The 20,930-nt window shown below is 33.6% G+C and overlaps 3 protein-coding genes across 3 annotated transcripts; 1 reads left to right on the forward strand and 2 right to left on the reverse strand.

Moving 5' to 3' along the window:
* Window positions 1–4,889: 4,889 nt before the first annotated feature.
* LOC105122365 (histone deacetylase-like protein) lies at window positions 4,890–5,899 on the reverse strand. The gene is made up of 2 exons (XM_011021444.1): window positions 5,504–5,899; window positions 4,890–5,366 (listed from the first exon to the last, which is right to left on the reverse strand). The coding sequence occupies exons 1-2, from the start codon at window positions 5,596–5,598 to the stop codon at window positions 5,027–5,029; spliced, it is 435 nt and encodes a 144-aa protein (XP_011019746.1). The 5' UTR covers window positions 5,599–5,899; the 3' UTR covers window positions 4,890–5,026.
* A 2,785-nt stretch (window positions 5,900–8,684) lies between these two features.
* On the forward strand, window positions 8,685–12,229 carry DBP1 (DNA-binding protein phosphatase 1). The gene is made up of 4 exons (XM_011021446.1): window positions 8,685–9,151; window positions 9,711–9,917; window positions 10,769–10,980; window positions 11,403–12,229. The coding sequence occupies exons 1-4, from the start codon at window positions 8,993–8,995 to the stop codon at window positions 11,971–11,973; spliced, it is 1,149 nt and encodes a 382-aa protein (XP_011019748.1). The 5' UTR covers window positions 8,685–8,992; the 3' UTR covers window positions 11,974–12,229.
* Window positions 12,230–12,552: 323 nt separating this feature from the next.
* LOC105122366 (pleiotropic drug resistance protein 1-like) lies at window positions 12,553–20,033 on the reverse strand. Its single transcript, XM_011021445.1, has 24 exons — window positions 19,414–20,033; window positions 19,209–19,329; window positions 19,011–19,099; window positions 18,838–18,922; window positions 18,592–18,751; window positions 18,425–18,501; window positions 18,280–18,333; window positions 18,102–18,192; window positions 17,710–18,011; window positions 17,331–17,612; window positions 16,892–17,208; window positions 16,645–16,805; window positions 16,454–16,557; window positions 16,196–16,352; window positions 16,014–16,121; window positions 15,765–15,925; window positions 15,158–15,490; window positions 14,682–14,972; window positions 14,497–14,580; window positions 14,271–14,404; window positions 13,830–14,057; window positions 13,562–13,733; window positions 13,046–13,300; window positions 12,553–12,954 (listed from the first exon to the last, which is right to left on the reverse strand). Exons 1-24 carry the CDS (start codon window positions 19,740–19,742, stop codon window positions 12,697–12,699), a joined length of 4,353 nt encoding a protein of 1,450 aa, XP_011019747.1. The 5' UTR covers window positions 19,743–20,033; the 3' UTR covers window positions 12,553–12,696.
* Window positions 20,034–20,930: the final 897 nt, after the last annotated feature.

Raw genomic sequence — 20,930 nt, forward strand, 5'->3', positions numbered from 1 at the left:
TTTGAAGTTTGGCTCTCTTACAGTCAATGTATTCAGACAGGGGGGGAATTTCATAATTTAAAGTTCTTCAGTATAATTGAAAGAGAGTTGAAAGAAAAAAAACTACATATCTTACTATTATTGTTAATTTACTCATAGAATTACATATGATATATATATATAGATAAATAAAAACATTAATAACATTACATGTAATTTTTTTATTAGTAATATGTTAAATTTATTGGTGAGGATACCAACAAAATAAAACAGGTAATTTTTTATGCTCTTTATCTTTTTTAAATTTATTGATATATCTTTTTAAAAATAAATCATAAATCAACAATAAAAGTTTTTTTTATGAATTGTTTTTGTTTGTGGTCCCATACGTATCAACAAACCACAAGTGTAAATATCATTAGAAATTTTGGTAGATAAATCTATTAAATCTAGTAATATATAAAGTGTACATATAGTAGCTTTCAAAGCTATTATTTTAGTGAATGTTTAAGGTTATGGTAGTTATTATTTTTTTTTATGTTCTTTAAAAGTACATTTCATTGAAAAAAATATTAAATTGATGTTGTTAATGTGTTTCAATGGTTTGGATGTGTTGATGTAAAATATATATATATATGAAGAAAGTTTGCTATATATCATTAAAGAAAGTAAATTAATGAAAGAATAAATGTGGTGAATTGCACCATGGAATCTCCTAGATACCTAGATGGGATATGTAAGAACTTTGGCTATAAATCTAAACATATCTTTTTTCTGAAGCAATTAACACATCTTCTTGGTACCAAAAAGCCCAGTGAATTCTATGATTCTGTAAAATCTGTACAAGATGCTACAAGATTTTGCCTATGGGACACGTGAAAGGATTATTTCTTGAGTGGCCCTGTAAGACCATGGCTTCCCTTTTCCTTTCTTTGCATGTTCTTTCGCTGCAACTGAAAATATCGTAGGATTTGATGGGAATGTAAGAGGAAACAAAGGCCTAGAATGTATGTACCTAGCTAGCTACTCACAATTTTTGTCAAAACTAAAGAGCTTTATGCAGGCCTCAAAAGAAACATCACCGGCTTAGATGCAGCCCTTGTTCAAGATTTCAACCCTATTTCTGACACGTTATTAAGAAATTCTTTGTTTGGGTGGCTCTTGTTTTTTGTTGTGGCGTGCAGAAATATCACACATGAAGATTTGGTTCATCGTTTTCTCAGCTCTACGCCCCGGGCTCTACCTTAGCTATGGCACCCAAGTCTCTGAAAGGAAAAATGGGCTGCTTGCTTTGTTTACACAATTCGTGTTCCAGATAAAGTTCCCATTCTTCTCGGTCGTATTTCTCCTTTCATCTTGTTCTTTGATTCCGCTCATGTGTGTTATTCAAGCGTTTATTACTCTCTTTTTAGCCGTGTTATTCGATTCAACAATTTCTAGAGTGTTTTACACGGAAAAAGAAATATTAAATTAATATTTTTAAATTTTTTTATTGTTTTGATGTCCAGGATTAAAAGGTATTAAAAAAATTATTGCCTTATATAAGAAAATATTGAATTATTTGTCCAGAAAAGTATTGTGTGGAATAGAGATGAATTTAGTGTAAATTAGTTGAAGTTTGGGAATGTAGTGTAAATTATATTTTTTTTTGATAAAAAATAAAAAATATGTATTATATTTTTTAAAAATTTAATTTTTTTGATAAAAAATAAAAAATATATATGTTTTAAATTATTTTAATGTGTTGATTTTAAAAATAATTTTTAAAAAATAAAAAATATTATTTTAATATATTTCAACATAATTTTTTTTTAAAATAACAATAATTACATTTTCAAACAAACACTTAATAATTAAAAAAAGCAACACAAGTTTGGTGCATCGTTGCTTTTCAAAAGGAGTATACTTAATGCGGACAACAAATGAAGATCTCGGTTATTAATTTGATTATATTATTTTATTTTATTAGAACATTTCTCACTTTATTTTTCTTGTTTTAAGGTATTTCTGTTTTGAATTTTGTATACATTTTTAATACTTATTTTCATCAAATAAAGTATTTTGTCCAAATTTGAGTTTTACAATATCTAATAATTGAGTATGTATGTCGAATAGTTAATTACTCGATTAAACGGTATTTAGGTCGTAAAATCAAATTAGGAAGGCTATAAAAAATACTTAAATAATATATATATACATACATACAGCCACACGCTATCTTTCATGAATAGTTATATATCAAATTATTTAGGAAGTTAAATATTAATAGTTATTAAATCTCGATAGATTGCTGTAGGCTTGTTTGAAGTTTTGGGAATTAAAATTAAATATTAACAACAAAAAACTACATATATGGTTTTGAACCAACCCAACTTGGTCTAGGAACCTTTCAACGAGCTTGAGCCCAAGTCTTGTATGAGAAAGATCCGAAAAGATTTCAAAAAATCAAGCAACGCCCAGCAAGAATGGAACTAGAACCAGAGGAGCCCAAAGAGGCCTATTACTAGTCTTCGCCACTTGGACAGGTCCTGAAGAAATCATTATTGGGCATTCTTGATATATTGTTGCCCTAGGATGAACTTTTATATAAAAACAAAATTCAATACGTTATATACCCATTATATCCCTTTTAATTAAGCGTGATAATATTCGATAATCTCTCTAATTTTATTAATTACAGCCGTAATTATATGGAATTGATATTAATTCATCTCTCTCTCTCTCTCTCTCTCTCTACACACACACACACATATGTATATGTGAATGTGCGCGTGTGTTTTTGAGTTGAAGTATGTGTTGGGATTTATTTGTGAAATATGTAGTAGAACTTTTAAGACTAAATTATATATGAAGTATACTCACAGTTGAGGTTAAAGTCATCTTGAATTTTATGACCCAATATAAGATATTAACATGTTTTAAAAATTAATTTAAAAAATGATAAATTATTTTGTAATAAGCTTTTTGATAACAAAAATCAAAAAATCCAAATTTATTTTTAATTACTAAAATATCCATGCACAGCAACCAATACATTAGTTATGTGATAAAAATAAATGTATTCATGATTTCAACATAAATGATGACTAATTCATGAATTATAAGTATTCATCACAACTAATAAATATTCATGAATTATGAGTGTTAAAATTTTAATTTTCAAGTCATATAAATAGATGTCTTAAATAAATAGAAGAATTTTCTTAAGTTCTTTTCTCTTGTAGTTGTTAGTTTTCTTAAAGACTTGTTTCTACTTCTTATCTTTATTTTGTAAAGCTTTGGTTCGTTCATTATAAAAAGATATTAAATATTATTCATTTTAGTTTGATGAATTTTATGTAAGAACAAACCTAAAAAATAAGGAGTCATTGAACAAAAAAAAATCACCAAGCAAGAAGTAACAAGGTTTTAAGAATAAAATATTAATCATTGACGATAATAAAGTTTAAGATAGGAGATCTTCTAAGAATTTCAATTATTACTCTAAACTAGTCTAATTTTATTATTTATTTAAATTACATGCTATGTTTTTTTTTCATATTTTTCATATTTGTTAGCATACAAGTTAGCTCTTGTATTAATTGCATGATTATCGTCTTTTTTATGTAATTATAAACTATACAAATAAGTTCACTTGTCTAATTATCTTCTTAGATGTCAATTTCTAGACAACAAAATTACACTTGAGTAATTAATTTTTGATGGAACTGGAATTGTTCACGAACATAAAAAACTAAATAAAATTGAATGTTTGTAGTATAATTTTTAATTAGAAATTAATTTTTTTATCTCAAGATTATATAACAGAATGCTATAATTATAAAATATTATATATGTATGTTTTATAATTGCTTTTCAGGCAAGATATAACACTATAATATTTTCTAATAACATTGTTTTAGAAGATAATTATGCAAGTCCATGTCTATGAACATTTCAAACTGAATAGAAAATTCTTCACGATCAAGGATTAAGATTATAATGAAAATGGAATAAATATTCAATGGAGTCCATAATTGGAGTTTGTTTTACAGCTTCATCATCCATGTTTCAACATGTTGCTACCTTGCTGCGTTTCTGGAGAGAGATAATGGGCCCGGTTTGCTTCATGAAAAGCCCATAAAGCCCAAAAGGCCTGGCCATAATAGGACCGCCTGGTGATATTTGAAGAGACTTCCAAGCTGTACTTCTTCCTCGTTCTAAGCCAATCATGAATCTGTACTACGTGTACTCCCAGTTTGTAGCCAACATAGATATTTCCAATGTCAATGGTCAACGCTCAGTAGATATTCTAAAAATCATGCCCGCCAAATTTTTTTTTAATGCTCAGTAGATATTCTAAAAATCATGCCCCCCAATTTTTATTTTTTTTTAAAATGTAAACGATATCATAATTGTTATGATTTTGATCGGTTTTAAATCCGTATCGTTATATAATTACATTAATGGAGTTAATTTAGTAAATTCTTAAGTGAACAGATTTAATTAATTAGATTAAATTTATAAAAATTTAATTAGATTAATATTTGAAATAATTTAAGATAAAATCTAATTAGGTTAACATTCCACAGGATCGAATGAGTTCCAATAATTATAAATTAACTAAAACTTATTAACTAAAATATTTTTATTTTTTTAATTCAGGTCATTTTTTTTATGTTTTATAATATTTTTAAAGAAATTTAAATTTTTTTATTTTAAAATAATATTTTTTTAATATTTTTATATCATTACGTTGATATCAAAACTACTTTTAAAAATAAAAAATATATTATTTTAATTTATTTTTAAATAAAAATATTTTTAAAAAATAATCGCATTATACTTTTATTACTTTATGAATAATTTATATTGAAATGATTAAATATTAGATTTGGTATTGAAATTTTGTCAATTAAATAAGTTGCCACTCACTTGAAGCTAATTGGTAAATCTTATTGATGTATTTCAACAATGTTTACTAATCATATTGTATACATATACGATCCTTTTCCTAAACTTCTTAACAAAATACATGTATGCTATGAAAAATGAAATTGTGTATGTTTTACATGGAGAAGCAACCGTTGCTTCTTTTGATCACAATCACTTTGACGGCCGGAGCATTGTTCTGGGAAAAGCCAACCTCCTCCCGCCTCCTATGAGCCGATGGCCTTGGAAGGTTCTCGGGCACAATAGTCTCTAGCGAATTCCGACTCCAAGGAGGGCACATTCTCTTGTCACTCCACCTTGGCCCCTTCAAGTTTTCTTTTGATTCCACGGCCACCTGCATCTCCCTAGCCATGGCGAGATCCTCACCACCCACTAAACCACCACCCATTTCAAGTCCAATTATCATGCACGCCGCGCCCAGTACACATCGATTCCTCCACTTTTCGTTCTTGAACCTACACGAAGTAAAATGTTCAAATCTAGTGTCTAATTTAGTCATTCTAATTAATAAAGTGGTCTCTGCTGTGAGCGAAATAGCAGATTCTTGATATATTCTAAATAATAATTGAGCTGAAATGAGGTTTTGACTTACCAGGCAACCTGGGAGTTCTTTGTAGAGGAAGAAGGGGGGGTTGAGCCAGAGCCTGGAGGCGAGAGATTGAGGCGACAAGTGGTTCTGATGGCCATATTCTCTCTTTGGGTCTCCTCTTTCAAGGTTCAATTCAACTATTCATGGCGGGGAGATGGTTCAATATATAGAGACAAGAGGAGCCAAGAGCTTGGGAGCTGACAAAAATGGCTGCTTGTGTTTGGACACGTGGGCTGGACCGACCCTCGAATCAAGCCACCATTCATTGCTTGCCGTCTTCCACTGTTTGGCGTTTGAGACGCGTGTTGGGAATAGTTTCTTGTAGATCGTGAGATTAGTAGCTCAGGACAAGGCAGTCCTCCTCGCCTGTCACACCAGCCTCTCTTGCTTGCGAAACTTACACAACCCTTTTCTTTTTTCTCAAGCATCGCTTTGAAGTTTAAATCCCATTGCAAGTTCCAGTTTAATGGGATTGTGTGTTGGTTAGGTAATTTCAATTTAAAAAAACAGAGAGTTAATTTTAAATCTTTTAAATTAAATAATATTATTTAAATCAAAATAATTACAAAAATTTCATATTGAAAGATAAGCAAGTTGATTTTATTGAACCGAGTTAAGTTTTATAATTATAATTATAATTATAAAATATAAGATATATATATAAAGTTTGGTATTATAATAATATTTATTTTTAAAAATATTTTTATTTAAAAATATATTAAATATTTTTTAATTTATTTTTAACATTAATACATAAAAATAATTTAAAAATATAAAAAAGTATTTCTAAATAAAATAAAAAAAGAAAAACTTCTTGGTGTGGTTTTATGGTAATAATTCGTTGGGTCAAAGACAAGACAGGTTGCATGTTCTTTTTTGGGCTTAGGCCTTTGGGTGGATTGGTATTGACTATCCTTTCCATGGGCTTAGAATCTCTTTCGCTGGATTATTGTATTATATGGGCCTGCAGGTACTTAGAATCTCTTTCGCTGGATTATTGTAGTCTACGGGCCTGCAGGTCTCTTGTTCCTGGGCTGCGTGCATTTTGACTCCGATTCCATCCTCTGGATTAGAGAGATTATCCTCTGTTCAGAAAACAAAAAAAAGTACCCGCGATGGCGCTTTCGGCTTGCAGAAACAATTTTTTTTGTTTTTTTGAGGGTATCAAAGTGAAATTTTATAAAGTTATTGAGTACTTCAACGTTTTTTTACCAGTGTTTGAGGCATTTCCTTCTGTTTAAAATTTAATGTGTTTTAAAAATATATTTGTTTTAAAAAACTATTTGCAGTATTTTTTTTATAATTTTAATATCTTGGTATTAAAAAATAAAAATATATTTTAGCCTAAACGATGTCTTGTCACTGAATAGCAGTGAATGAATGCTAGTTAGCTTAAACGATGAAACGAAACACCTACCTCTCTCATTTTCTTACAGATCAAAGTTAGGTCCACCTACCCAGCTCCTAACATGCTCAAATTTCCACGTGTTTTTTTGTTTTAAAAATCCACTTCGTAATATAGAAGGCTGACTTTATTTAAAGTGGATTTGAAAATACGATGTACGTTTTTTGTTTTAAAAATCCACTTCGTAATCGCAAAGGCTGACTTTATTTAGAGTGTATTTAAAAATATGATGTAAATTATATTTTTTAAAATTTTAAATATTTTTATTGAATTTTTTTATATTTTTGGTTTGTTTTGATGTACTAATATTAAAAATAATTTTTAAAAAGAAAATAAATTTAATTTTAATATATTTTTAAATATTTTTAATAACTTTAATATGCGAATATTAAAAATAAAAGATATAAAAAATAATATTAATATATTTTTAATTAAAAATGATTTTTAAAAAACATGGCACAATTAATTCAAAATTAAATCTTAATCTTCGTGTTTTTCACGTTACTATCATCTCAGGACCCTAAATAGAGGTAAAAAATTTAAATAATAATAATAATAATGTATTTTTATTTAAAAATGATTTTTAAAAAACATGGCACAATTAATTCAAAATTAAATCTTAATCTTCGTGTTTTTCACGTTACTATCACATCGGGACCCTAAATACAGTTAAAATGTCGGTCTAAATTAGTATATAAAATAACAATCAAATCTAACCTAAGTAAAAACGTGCTGTAATTTAACCTCTAATCTAGCTGAAGCAAGGAGACTGTATGCGATGGGGAATTTCAACCACGTGGGTGATTATGAGACAATATTAACAATGCTTTATCATTATATTATATAATAATCCATTTTATTTGTCTATATTTTGATTTTTCGCTATCCTGGAATATTTGTCTAAACACATTATCAAGTGTTTAGTTTTTTTTTTAATATTATATCCTTTAGTAAAATATTGTTCATTTTATTTGCACTGAATTAGCTATTGCTTTTTAAATTATTTTTCTCTATAAAAAATTAAATTAATATATTTTTATATGTTTTTATTATACCAATGTAAAAAATATAAAAAATATTTTTAGTTAATTTTTTTTAAAAAGCATTATATACAATATCCCTTAGAAGATTGGAGCAATCTTAGATGCTATTATACTATATTTATAGTGAAAAAATCAAATAATATTTTTATATGTTTTTATTATACCAATATAAAAAATAAAAAAAATATTTTTAGTTATTTAAAAAAAAAAGCATTATATGCAGTATCCCTTAGAAGATTGGAACAATCTTAGATGCTATTACACTATATTTATAGTGAAAAAATTAAATAAAAAAAATTCATGAACATATATAGTATTAGAATGAGAGAGTGAATTCCTTTTTATAGAAAGCGATGTACATATAAAAAAATAAATTTAAATGGTGCATAAAATAACTTGAAAATTCTAATTATCATTAAATAAAAATATAAATAACATGAATGGATTACCAATAACCAATTCATATATAACACATTAGTAAAATCAATGATCATCCTTAATAATAAATTAAAAAAAAACCTAAAATAGAAGGTTATATTAGAAGAAACACAACATTTTGTTAGATATTTTACCTGAATAAAAAATTTTCCAGAATTATTACAATCAAATCGTGAAAATTTAACTTTTAGAAACGATTCATAAATAGCATGTTAAATTCATGGCAAGCGAACATCAAAGATTATTTAAAATGTCTGCCGTCAACAAGATAATTAAATAAAAAAATTGATTTGACAAAGAAAGCCGCACAACCAAATCTGACTGAAAACGACGCCGTCACCGTCCGCCTCTAAGGCCAACCAATCATCACTCTTGACTTCACCACCAGAAGAAAAACAGCACCATCGTTTTAAACGCCTGAAACGTTTGATTGCTAGAGTCGCGTGCTCTCAAAAAGGGTCAAAAATTTCTACCTCCAACGCTTGATTTCTTCCTGAGTCGACTCGGTGAGTCCCTGCTCAATTAACTGAACTAAGTGAATCAGAGTTTTTGGCCCCCTTTTTTATTTTTTCATTTGGTGGTGGGTTTTATTAGGAATGTGAAAATATGGAAGGAAATAATGGGAGTTCGGGTGAAAGTAATAGGAGACCACCAATACCTCTAGCTGCTGCTGCTGCTACCACCACGACGTCGTGTGGACAGTGCTTTAGCATTGATAGTGTGCCAGTAAGCTGTAAAAAGACCCTGGTTCGTCACCAGTCCCTTGTAAGTTTCTAAATTTTAGACCTTTTTGGCATCTGGGTTTTCGCTTTTTTATTAAAAAAAAATTGGTTTTGGTTATTGTTTATGTTTAGTGGCTTAATGGGTTTTGTATGTAAACGGGCTGTGTGTTTTTTGTTGTTTGAGCAATTAAAGTTTGGTTTTTTATTGGATTGAATTGGTTTGTTTGCTTTGATTTTTTTTTCTTTTTTTAAAAACATTTTGTTCTTCTAGTGGCATTAAGTAATATATTCGTAACAATCACGGGAAGAATTTTTCGGTTAGTGATTTCGGGAATAATTTTTCTGTAAAATTAGCATTATCCGCGTATAGATTATAATATGTGGACGGAATTGGGAAGTTAGAGACTATATTAGTAAGAATTAAAATGAGCTGAGAGAGTTATGTTTTACCTTGTAGCATACTCTTACTCTGTTGTTATCAAAATTTTTCTGTTGGATTAGATTTTCTATTATGAACTGTTTTCTTTTACTTTTGTAAAAGTTTGTAAGTACCGGTGATGTACAGTTCCTTTTGTCAAGGTTTTGACCAGATTTTTGTGCAGGTGAAGACAAAGACGTTGGATATCTCTGTTAAACCTAACCTCGGTGCAGAAAATCACGATGCAGATTTCGTTCCGATTGTTCGCTCTGGAGCATGGGCGGATATTGGCTTTCGCTCAAGTATGGAAGATGTATACATATGTGCTGACAGTTTTATGAGTGATTATGGACTCAAGAATGCTACTGATGGGCCCAATGCCTTTTATGGGGTACTATTTTCTTTCTCTTAGTTCTACTTATGTTTGCTCATGTGGGATATTCGAGAATGCTACTGGCTTTTCTTTGGTGCAAATAATGTGCGGGATATTCATGATTTCATTGGAGCATTGTCACTTTACATTTATTTATAAATTTTCTCTTATCAAATTTCTTAAAATCTTGCATTTCACAATATAACGCCATTTCAATCAAGTGTATTGCAGGTTGTTATACAAAAGTTGAGGCTTTGAAAAATAGAACCTTTTGTTTTCGCTTGTATTCAAGAAACACAATATTTTTATCTTTTCTTCAAATTCTGTTGTCCCAAAGCATAGTTGAAGCATGTTTTTGTTGTGGCCATGGTAAAACATTATGTTTTTGTGTGTTTGGTTGTGAGTGCAATACTGATGGCATCAATGTCAGTTATGGTGGTGACAAGCATTGGTTCAAGTCGGTTGTGTTTTTGATGAAATGGTGAATGTATGCATGGCAGCAGCTGTGGTTGGGTGTGGGATTTAATGGTGGTGGATTGTTAAATGCTGGTGCTACTGATTTCAGTCTTTAATGATGGCTGTATTAGAGGAATGATGTTATAAAAGATTTTTATGATGTTATTGAATATTGCTAGTGGTGATTGTAATGTGTTGGCAATGGGGGTAATGGTGGTTTTTGTGAGGCAGTGTTGTGCTTACATAATGTGGTAACCTACTAATGATGTTGCAAGTCATGGTTTTGATGTTATTGTTGGTTTTTCATTTCTCACGGGGCACAGATTCTGTGTTGATAGTAGTTTTATATCTAGCATTAGTTTGGTGATTGTAATGTTTGGCAATTTAACATAGAGTTTTATATTGATGGTTAGGTGTTTGATGGACATGGTGGAAAGCATGCTGCTGACTTCGCATGCTACCATCTGCCAAGATTCATTGCCGAGGATGAAGACTTTCCGGTGGAGGTTGAGAGGGTCATTGCTTCTGCATTTCTGCAAACTGACTCTGCTTTTGCGAAGGCTTGCTCCCTGGATGCAGCTCTTGCTTCTGGAACCACCGCACTGGCAGCTCTTGTTGTTGGGAGGTTAGCATTTATCCATCCACCAACTGTTTTATATATTGCTGGCTTATTATATAATTCTCTTTCTTGGAGCATTGAATGTTCGCTAACCTAGGCTGTGATGCATTCTCTTAGTTAGATTGTTAAGAATCTCAGTGCTTTATTTCACGAATTACCCTAATGTGGAGCTAAGAAGCAAGGTAGATATGAGCTATCAAAACCATAGAAGGCTTTTTATGAGCCTGAAATAGGGTTTAGTCATATTCCATATTCAAGGGCAAGCCTCCATCTGGATATTTCTTAGGGAGGCTGATAATGAGTTTTATGGAGATAAAAAGCTGCAGCTAAATGATTGTAAGGCTTGGCCTTAAGTTCTCTTCTAGAAGTTGGTTTGTGAGAACTGAAAGTTTTTGACTATTTTATATGCTATTTGTTTCTGACAACAGGTTGTTAGTTGTGGCAAATGCTGGAGATTGTCGAGCAGTGTTGTGCTGCCGTGGCAATGCCGTTGACATGTCTAACGATCACAAACCGACATGTAGCAAAGAAAGGAAACGCATTGAGGCATCTGGGGGGTATGTTTATGATGGTTATCTCAATGGACTACTCAATGTAGCTCGTGCTTTGGGAGACTGGCACATGGAAGGGCTGAAAGGTAGTGGAAGTGATGGTGGGCCACTGAGTGCAGAGCCTGAGTTTATGACAAGACAATTGACAGAGGAAGATGAATTCATCATCATAGGTTGCGATGGGATCTGGGATGTCTTCAGGAGCCAAAACGCCGTGGATTTTGCTAGGCGGAGACTTCAGGAGCACAATGACCCAGTCATGTGCAGCAAAGATCTTGTTGATGAAGCCTTGAAGAGGAAGAGTGGCGATAATTTAGCTGTTATTGTGGTTTGCTTCCAGTCTGAGCCTCCCCGTAACTTGATTGCCCCACGCCCAAGGGTTCACAGGAGCATATCCGCCGATGGTTTGAGGGAGTTGCAGAGTGTCTTGGATGACTTGGCAAAATGAGGCAGCGACATTTTCCTTTTTTTCCCTTTCTTTTTCTACTTTAGAGTTTTAGTTGTAGTTTTAGATATTGATTCAATTGAGTTTCAACTGTAAAATATGCGGCGGCAAGCTGATAAACTAAAATGTTGCCCTGTTAGAAGTTCCATCTTGTTTCAGCCTTGACAGAGTTGTTCTTTCATGAAGACATTTCGATGTGCGGAATTAAACCTGTTCATCAATCCTAGGCTAATAATATTAATATGGAGCATATACTGAAGTGGTTTGTATTGGGTGTTTGATTTTGTTACTATCTTTGTTCCATCTCTCTCTTCCTCTCAAGTCTCGAACTGCATTTGTTGCTGCTGATTGCAATTTTCATGATATTGTTTTAGATTTTTTTAAAGCCCCAAACAACTTTATTTTAGGCTTTTGTTTTAATAATCTCCGAGTCGGAGTGCTGTAACCATGCCTGTAATTGCCGGGTTGATTTCCTTGTAAACCCTCGAGACTTGAGCCTGGAAAAGTCCCCTCAGACTCAGAGAGCACCCCATCATATATTCCCTCTTCCCCTCTTTTGCAGGAGTCAAATCTCATCATGAATTAGCGTAAGCTGGCCTGGTCAACTTTTATTCACATTTTCAACGGGAGCAAAATTTATGATCAATAGAACAAACAGAACTTGAGATATGATAAATTGTTGTTTGGTTTATGCATTTATCCATGTAAAAGGGAAGAAAAAACCTCTCATCTTCTCTGGAAGTTAAATGCTTTAATGGAGAACGCAAAGGTGAAAGCAAATAGCACAGACATGCCAACAACTACAATTGCACAGATTCCAACGAAGTCATGCCGAAAGCCGAAATAATTCCTCACGAAATCTTTCACTGTTTCATCACCCTCTACTGTATCCTCAAGGTCTCCATATTGTGAAGCAATCAAGCCATAGAGGGTCCACGAGAACGGACATGCCCAGCAGTACCATCTCCACCAGATAGGAACCCTCTGTTAGAATCAAGAGTTAATCATCTTTAGTCATGATGTGTTCTTGATATTCATAGGAGGTATAAAAACACATGGGGTAGTGCGAAGTTACCGTTCGAGGAATGATGAATCCTGAGAAAAGGTTCCATATTGCGTAGAATGCAGATGAAACTAAAGAAGCAATGTTGTGGTTTGGCGTGATGGCTACATTCATCATGCCATAGAAAGTCATGTATAATAAGGTGAAGTACATGAAAAAGATGTACCAAAAGAACTTGATGGGTGTCCATTCGAAACCGATCATGGAGTACACTATAACTCCATATATAAGAGCCTGGACTAAAGTGTATGGAATTTCAATCATAACCTGCATGGAAAAAAAAATGTTCAGGTGAGGAAACCTCGCGGTTGAATTTCCTAGAATCTCGAAACAAGCAAAAAGCTGTTAGTAGTCTCGAATGCAAAAGTCTCATCTAAGTATCTAGTGTTCTGAATTCTGATAGCTCATATTCTCATGCTTGTGTCCTGTATTCGTACAGCATAACTTTTGATAGATGGATAGTGCATTGATGAATGAATCAGTTCGTGCCCAAAAAGAGAGAAGGGTCGAGTAACGAAACCAATTTACCTGTGCAAAGGCATATGGCAATGCAGAATACATTCCTGCTGCTCTCTCTCTGTAAAAGACTGTTCTCTCAATAGCGACAACTGGCTGCACTGATGTAGCATTCTGTATTCCTATGAAAAGAACAGCGGCATACATAGAACCCATCGAATTAAATATATCTTGTTTTCTATTCCTGCAGTTCAAGAACATTTCATTTTAGTTGGAGAGCCAGGGAGAAAATGAGGGCGATTTAATGCTTATGTAAAGAATATGCTGAACTTCTCTATACCTTTTGGAGCCCAAATTCCAAAATATGGTCCCAAACATTACAGCTATGAATGTTGTGAATAACAGTCTGACTGCATTGTATGGTGGGTTTCGCCAATATGACCAATGCTGCTTCCATAGGCAAGCCATGCACTGGGCGAAGAAGGACTGTGAATATCGAGTTGGGAAGTATAGATCTTTTGAACCCGGTTGCGGAGCACTTAGCTCTTTGATCAAGGCTTTGTTTCTCCTGAATAATTCACTGAAAATTGTCAATAGCCTTGTAACATTATGTGCATCAGAAAATGATGTTGTGAAGCTTCACGTAGATTCTTTAAATAATTTTCCAATCATATCTGTTTTCAGCTCAAAGTCTGAGCACCAAATCCACAAAATTTTCCTTTTGTTTTCTCACCCCTTCTTATCTTGTTAAAAAGAAAAATGAAATGTGAGGTGGTCAGACCTGTATGGTTCTGAGTTCTTGAAGATATCGGTGAAGTTATCCTTGAGAACTGCTTCTTGTGTTGCTGAAGTAACCTCCAACATCCAAGTTGCAGGATTGTAACCATCCTTAATCTTTGGAACTCCCTCAATTTCCTTCAAAAGGTTAAAGTCCTCAATATTAGGAATTTAGAAATAAGGAATGTAAGATTCAATTATCTTCTCTATCAAGCAAATGATATGCTAACCTCAAAATACTTGATTAGATGGCAAGCATGGCGGCCTACTGGACCCACATAAATTTCCTCACCTCCCCTTTTCAGCAAAAATAGCTAGAACGTGACAATATCAGATTAGAGCCTTTATGAGGAAAATAGAAACGGAAACCGAACCGAAACTGTTTGATAGCTCATTAGCAAGAAAAATGTCTCACCTCGTCAAAAGCATCAAATATGTCTATGCTTGGCTGGTGTATTGTGCACACTACAGTTCTTCCAGTATCCACTGTGTTCCTCACTGCTCTCATAACTATGGCTGCTGCCCTGGCATCAAGGCCAGATGTTGGCTCATCCATGAAAATTATGGATGGATTAGCTACAAGCTCAACTGCAATCGTCAACCTCTTGCGCTGCTCGGTGGAGAGACCATCCACACCAGGCGATCCAACAAGTGATTCTCTTAAAGGGTTCAATTCCACAAGTTCCATGACCTCCTCAATGAACATCTGCAACACATTGATTGAATTTACTGTCAATAACCTGATGGCTGAAAAGTTGTAGTCTGGTGTTTTCTATCTAGAATTTATCTCTTCCTATTCACTACAGCGTGCATCCTTGAAGTTGGATGCTTTTACTTTCACCCCTCCTCGTTTTCCAATAAAAAAGAAAAAAGATAAGGAAAGAAATGTACCTTTCTTGTTTCCGAATCAACATCTGGGGAAAGTCGAAGCCATGCGGAATAAACCAAGGATTCATAGACAGTCACATGAGGGGAGTGAATGTCAGTTTGTTCACAGTATCCTGAAATGCGAGCAAATGTTTGTTGGTTCTTTGGATATCCTGATATACTTATTCTTCCATCAATATAACCACCGGTTTTTCTTCCAGATAATACATCCATTAAAGTGGTCTTGCCGGCACCACTAACTCCCATTAGAGCTGTTAGGACTCCTGGCCTGAAAGCACCACTGACACCCTTCAAAAGTTCCAGACGATCCTCGGGGATACCTTGAGCCTTCATTTCCTGCAAGTGTGGGGCAAAAGTCAGGATGCACACCTCGGCCAGCATTTCAATAGAATGGTTGTGAAAAGCAAGTAAGATATCTGAACATTAAATTATGTTGAAATTTAGAGACTTCCAACAGATTCAGAAACTTTTCATGCAATGAAATTGGGAGAATTACTTAGAGAATGAGTTCATCCATATTGTCTGCGACTCCTGAAATTTTAGCATTTCAATTGTTCTTTAAGCTTGCTAATATTTACATTGTTGCTTCATAATTAAAGCCTTAAGGTACCTGCGGCATGTCTACCGAATATCTTATTTCTTCGAAAGTGATAGAAAGCGGTTGAAAAGGGAGAATCATTCCTCGCTTATTTTGATTGGCATCACCAGGGCTAGGTATTCTTAAAGATGGTACCCTAGCTGAGGAATTTCTTTTGCTGTCTTTCCCCCTTTCTGCAATGTTTCAAGGAAGCTTAACTTATAGCTTGCATCATACAAGATACAAAGCAACGTATCTATGTAGGAGAGTCTTGTGACTTACCTGAAGAGCTCTTTCCTCTTGTTGATAGTTCAATAAAATTTCCAGTTCTGTTGGCATCTCTTTCGGCCAAGGCCTCTTTTGATAATATTGCCTGAGGCTTCCCAAATGCTGCAATCAGTTCAATCATCAGAACCGCAGGCTCAACTTTCAAAACTGGACATGTAAAATGCAGATATACTCACGGTTTAGATATTTTAGAGCTAAGGTGAAAAGGAAGTTGAAAAGCAAGGTATATCCTATCAAAGCTCCTACTCCAATCCAATACCAACGTGCTTCTGGAAAAACTCCACGAGACTTCAATAAAGTAACTCCTAATGACTCTGTTGAATTGGGAGGAATCTGCAACACAGATATTTCCATGTTATTAGTATTATAGCTGAAGTATTTTCTTTGAGTCTTCAATGTATACTCTTGTCGGGGTTTAAGAACATGAATCTTACATGTCTCCAACTATTCCCAAGAAATTCATTGACAGACACGGCATTCTGCACATACATTAATGGCGATACCCAGTACCCCCATATCCACCAGGACTTCACATTATCTAATACAAAAGAATATAGGATTCATCATCAGAATTTAATCTCATCACACTGAACAAAATAAATGAGAGTAAATGTATCCAAGTCACCTCTTGATAAGATGAATCCTCCCATAACTAGTACAGCAAGCAATGCAAATGAACCAACATTGTTGGCCACAATTACGTTCCTTCCTAGTGCTCCCATCAATCGGAAGAGCCCAGATGACATCTGGTTAGCCAATACGAATATCAAGTACTGCTTGAAAAACCTGCCACGAAAAGTTTTTCAGCAAATTCTGGAACCTGAAGTCCCAAGGACTTGAAACAAATTCATTGACAAGTTCAATTTTCCCACCTTCCAATGTTTGGATCAAAACCTACAGCATAATATGTCATGGTGGTCCATATGGCAACTTCTACAAAGGTGATTGGGATCTTGAGAATCCATGTAGGTATGGCATATGCCCAGGAAGGATAGAAGAGAAGGTCTCTTTGCTTGTAAAAAACAGGAAGCTTCATGATGGTCATGACAAGCTCTGAAAAGCCATTGAACATAATGATAATGATAGCAAAGAAAAGAGCACCGATATAAATCCCACCATCCGTTATTGTGTTGCGGTGCATCTCCGTTCTTAGAAATATTGTCATTGTTATGGAAGCTAAAAGAATAAGCTGAAAATGAAGGAAGAACTTATTATTGTCACAACAGTGAAGAGCTCAAAGTGAATGTATGCAGATCCTTGAGAACACAGAATATGGCTATAATTTCAGAAAACAAGAAGAAGAATGCTCACTTGTGTGAATTTGAAAATGTAGACAAATGAGTTCCTTTTCATGAGCAAAAATTCTCTTGAAATGCAAGCTTTCAAGAGTTCCTTCTTGCTGACACCATATTTCTCGGTTGATAGAGCAGAAGGGTGGCTTTTGGACTTGTCAAATGGTATAGCAAGTTCATCACCTAGTTTTCGACCAATATGAAATGATTGGAATGCTTCAGAAAACTCATTGGCTGAAACAAAGCTGTAAGGCTGATCTCTACTTGCCCAGTACTGCTCTTGATCTTTCCTTGATGTCACCTGTTCCATTTCACCAGAAAAAAGTTGATAAACAAGCTCAAAGCTGCTCAAAGATCGGCAAGGGAAACATAATATTTGAAGTTATAGCTAGTATTACTTCTTGTAAGAAGTCAGCAACTCCTTTCCTCTCCGGACATTTAAAACCCAATGATTCAAAGAATTCAAGAACATTTTCACGTGGACCATGGTACACAATTAGTCCATCTGACAGAAGAATTACGTCATCGAAAAGAGCAAAGGTTTCTGGTGCTGGTTGAAGTAGAGAGATGAGAGTAGTTCCATTGAGGATGTGTGTTGTTTGCCTGAGTGAGTTCACTATTTGGAATGTTGTTGAACTGTCCAAACCAGTTGATATCTCGTCCATGAAAAGTGCTCTTGCTGGTCCAACCAACATCTCACCTACATCACATAGACCAGAAGATACTCAGGTATGGCTTATGCTCATAAAGACTATTGCCAACAATACCAAAAACTTGCCTAATGTTTTACCTGTAGTGAGTCGCTTCTTTTGTCCACCGGAGATGCCTCGTATCATTTCATCGCCCACCATGGTATCAGCACATATATCAAGTCCTGTAATCTGTGAACTTGTAAAAGCCGGAAGATTAGTTATATCCATATCTGTAATCCTGCAACTCACTGGCCTAATTAGATTTGCAGCAAGTACCTTGAGAATATAATATGTTGTCACACTAGTCTCTTGCCCTTCTAGTGCTGCTGCCTGCAGAATCCAAATATTTAGAGCATATTTTAACGGTGAAAACTCTATTGTCACTGATTATGGACTCAATTCTTGTGCTATCCTTCCTCACCTTCATGTAAATATCAAGGTCAGGATCTGGTTTTATATTTGCCTCTTTCTCCCTTCTTGATAATTCAGTTAACATCTCTGCACAATTTCAGAATCCCGTAGTAAATTAATTTCAAACCCTTTATTAATCAAACAACTGATGTGTTGAAACAATGGTGTATCACTGACCGTAACGCGGTCCGACCCCTTGACATCTCGCAGAGAAAGACAGTGTTTCTCTCACGGTCATTTCTCCTATATGAAGATCAAATTGACTAATGTAAGCTGATGTCCTCTGTGGTACAAACTCTTCCATCCCATGTCCGTTGTAAGTAACACTTCCTGAACACTGAAATTTCGCAAATATCAAGGTCAGATCATATACAAGGCAAAATAATTTCTTGAAAACAAATACGAAAATCCCTCTCCCCTTACCTGCAAATCTTTACCAAGTTTTCCAGCCAAAGCCATTAGTAAAGTGGTCTTGCCTGAGCTTGGAGGGCCTAAAAGCAGTGTCATTCTGCAAGATTTGAATGAACTAATGTGAGGAACCAACCATTTTGCAGAATTTGCAACATAAAAACACTGTAACTTAATGTTTTACTGACCTACGAGGCTTGATGATTCCACTGACATCACGCAGAATGGGAAATGTCTGCTTTCTACTTGGAAGTAAGTGAAGAAAACTCAAGAACCCCTTTGAAGAGGAAGAATACAGAGCAACCAATGAGTTCAATTCACAGATAACAAATTTTGGTCAAGTAAAATAGATAAGCAAGCTAGTATGACATCTGTAACTTTTGTACCTCTAACATGTTAGCAGAGAAGTTTAATATTGTAGGCAACGCTCTACCTCCTACATAAGCTTCTGCTTCAACATTCAAATGTTCGAACCTGACTTCAATTGTTGGCATTTCCAGTTCAACTCTGAAGAAAAAGGCCAAATTGATCAAAAAAAGAAAAGAAAATCTTCAGAAACTGAGATGAAATTGAAGTTTGAAGAACCAATACCTGTCAATCCTTTCTTTGAGCTTCAACAAGAACCTCTCATTATCTTCTTCAGCAATCTTAACAAGCCTCTCTAACAAATCCCTTTTCTCTACTAAACCAAGGTTTATAATATCAATCTCTCTTGCTTTACCTTCTTCTTCAGTTAAAATACCTCTTGTCAAACGTAAATAAGTAGGGAGTTTCTCTAAAGCAGCCCATTTTAGAGCTTCTTCATCATCTTCATCACGAGAAGACCTTGAAAAAACTTCAGGGATACTATTCCTCCATATATTAGTGGAAGTGCTTAAACGTGCACTACTTACTCTGTATATATCACCAGCACCATCCATTTTTTTACTTTCTCTATCAAAATGTTGCTACTATCATTCAAACATGAAGAAGCAAGAGCAACTTTTGAAGTTTTCTTCAAGTTTCATGCAAGAAAAACCAGACATTTATGAACTTTGTACCCGAAGCACTTTGAACAGTTGGTTTGAATACGGTATGGGTTCCCTGTCTTCTCTACCTTAAGCGTTTATGGAGTAGAGAGTAGAGACAACAATGTGAGTTTCTTCTCTGTCCTTTCAGTTGAAGAATTGATGGGGTTTGTAATTTTTTGAGAGTCTTAGTGTCAAGAAATGGTATATATATATAGACACACACGCAGAGAGAGAGAGAGCGAGAGAGAGAGAGAGAGAGAGAGAGAGCACTGTATTTGACTGCAAAACATACAAAGGGGATGGTCGAGTTTTTGAAGAAATGGAGTAAAAAAAATATCTAAATATTGATTTTTCAAGTAAGAATATTGGATGTTCTTGTTTTAGTGAGAAGGTATCCTCATGAAGAAATTTGAATATCTTGACAGTAGAAGGGCTTGATGCTGTGCTTTTCAATTAGAATTGCGTTTTCGAAACATCGTTTTGAAAAACCATTAAATTTCAGTTTTATCAGAACCAAGATTTATAATGTGTATATAGTATTATGGTATAGTTTATCTTTCACTTAAAAATACTTAAAAATATTAATTTAGTATTTTCTCATGTCAAATATATTTTTAAAACACATCCAGATATAATACTTTATTGCATATAGTTTTTAAAATCATGGTTTAATACTCTTAAATTAGTTTTGGCACTTCCGTTCCTGCAAAACAATCCACAATTACAAAAATTATTTTTAAAAACTACTTTTTTAAAAAATTAGAATTCTAAAAATAACTTACTGCGTGCAAATTTATAAATTTTCGAACTCTTCAACTAAACTAGAAAAAAAAAGATAGATCAATTTTTTTATTTTAAAATAAAAAATAAGTTGAAAATAAATTTTTAAATAAAAAAATATAAATTCTATTTTTCTAACCATTGTAATAGCCCAAATATGAAAATCTATATGAAGAATCATCTTTATTTTTCAAAAACAATTGAGGTGAATTACATGTTGTTTCTCATATTAACTTAAAAAAATAAATAACCCGTGCATGAGCTATTTCTTGATGGACTAGGCATTTGGCCTGACTTACAAACTCAATTATATTTAAC

This window comes from Populus euphratica, unplaced genomic scaffold, assembly GCF_000495115.2.
Source record: "Populus euphratica unplaced genomic scaffold, PopEup_1.0 scaffold19.1, whole genome shotgun sequence".
Classification (NCBI taxonomy): domain Eukaryota; kingdom Viridiplantae; phylum Streptophyta; class Magnoliopsida; order Malpighiales; family Salicaceae; genus Populus; species Populus euphratica.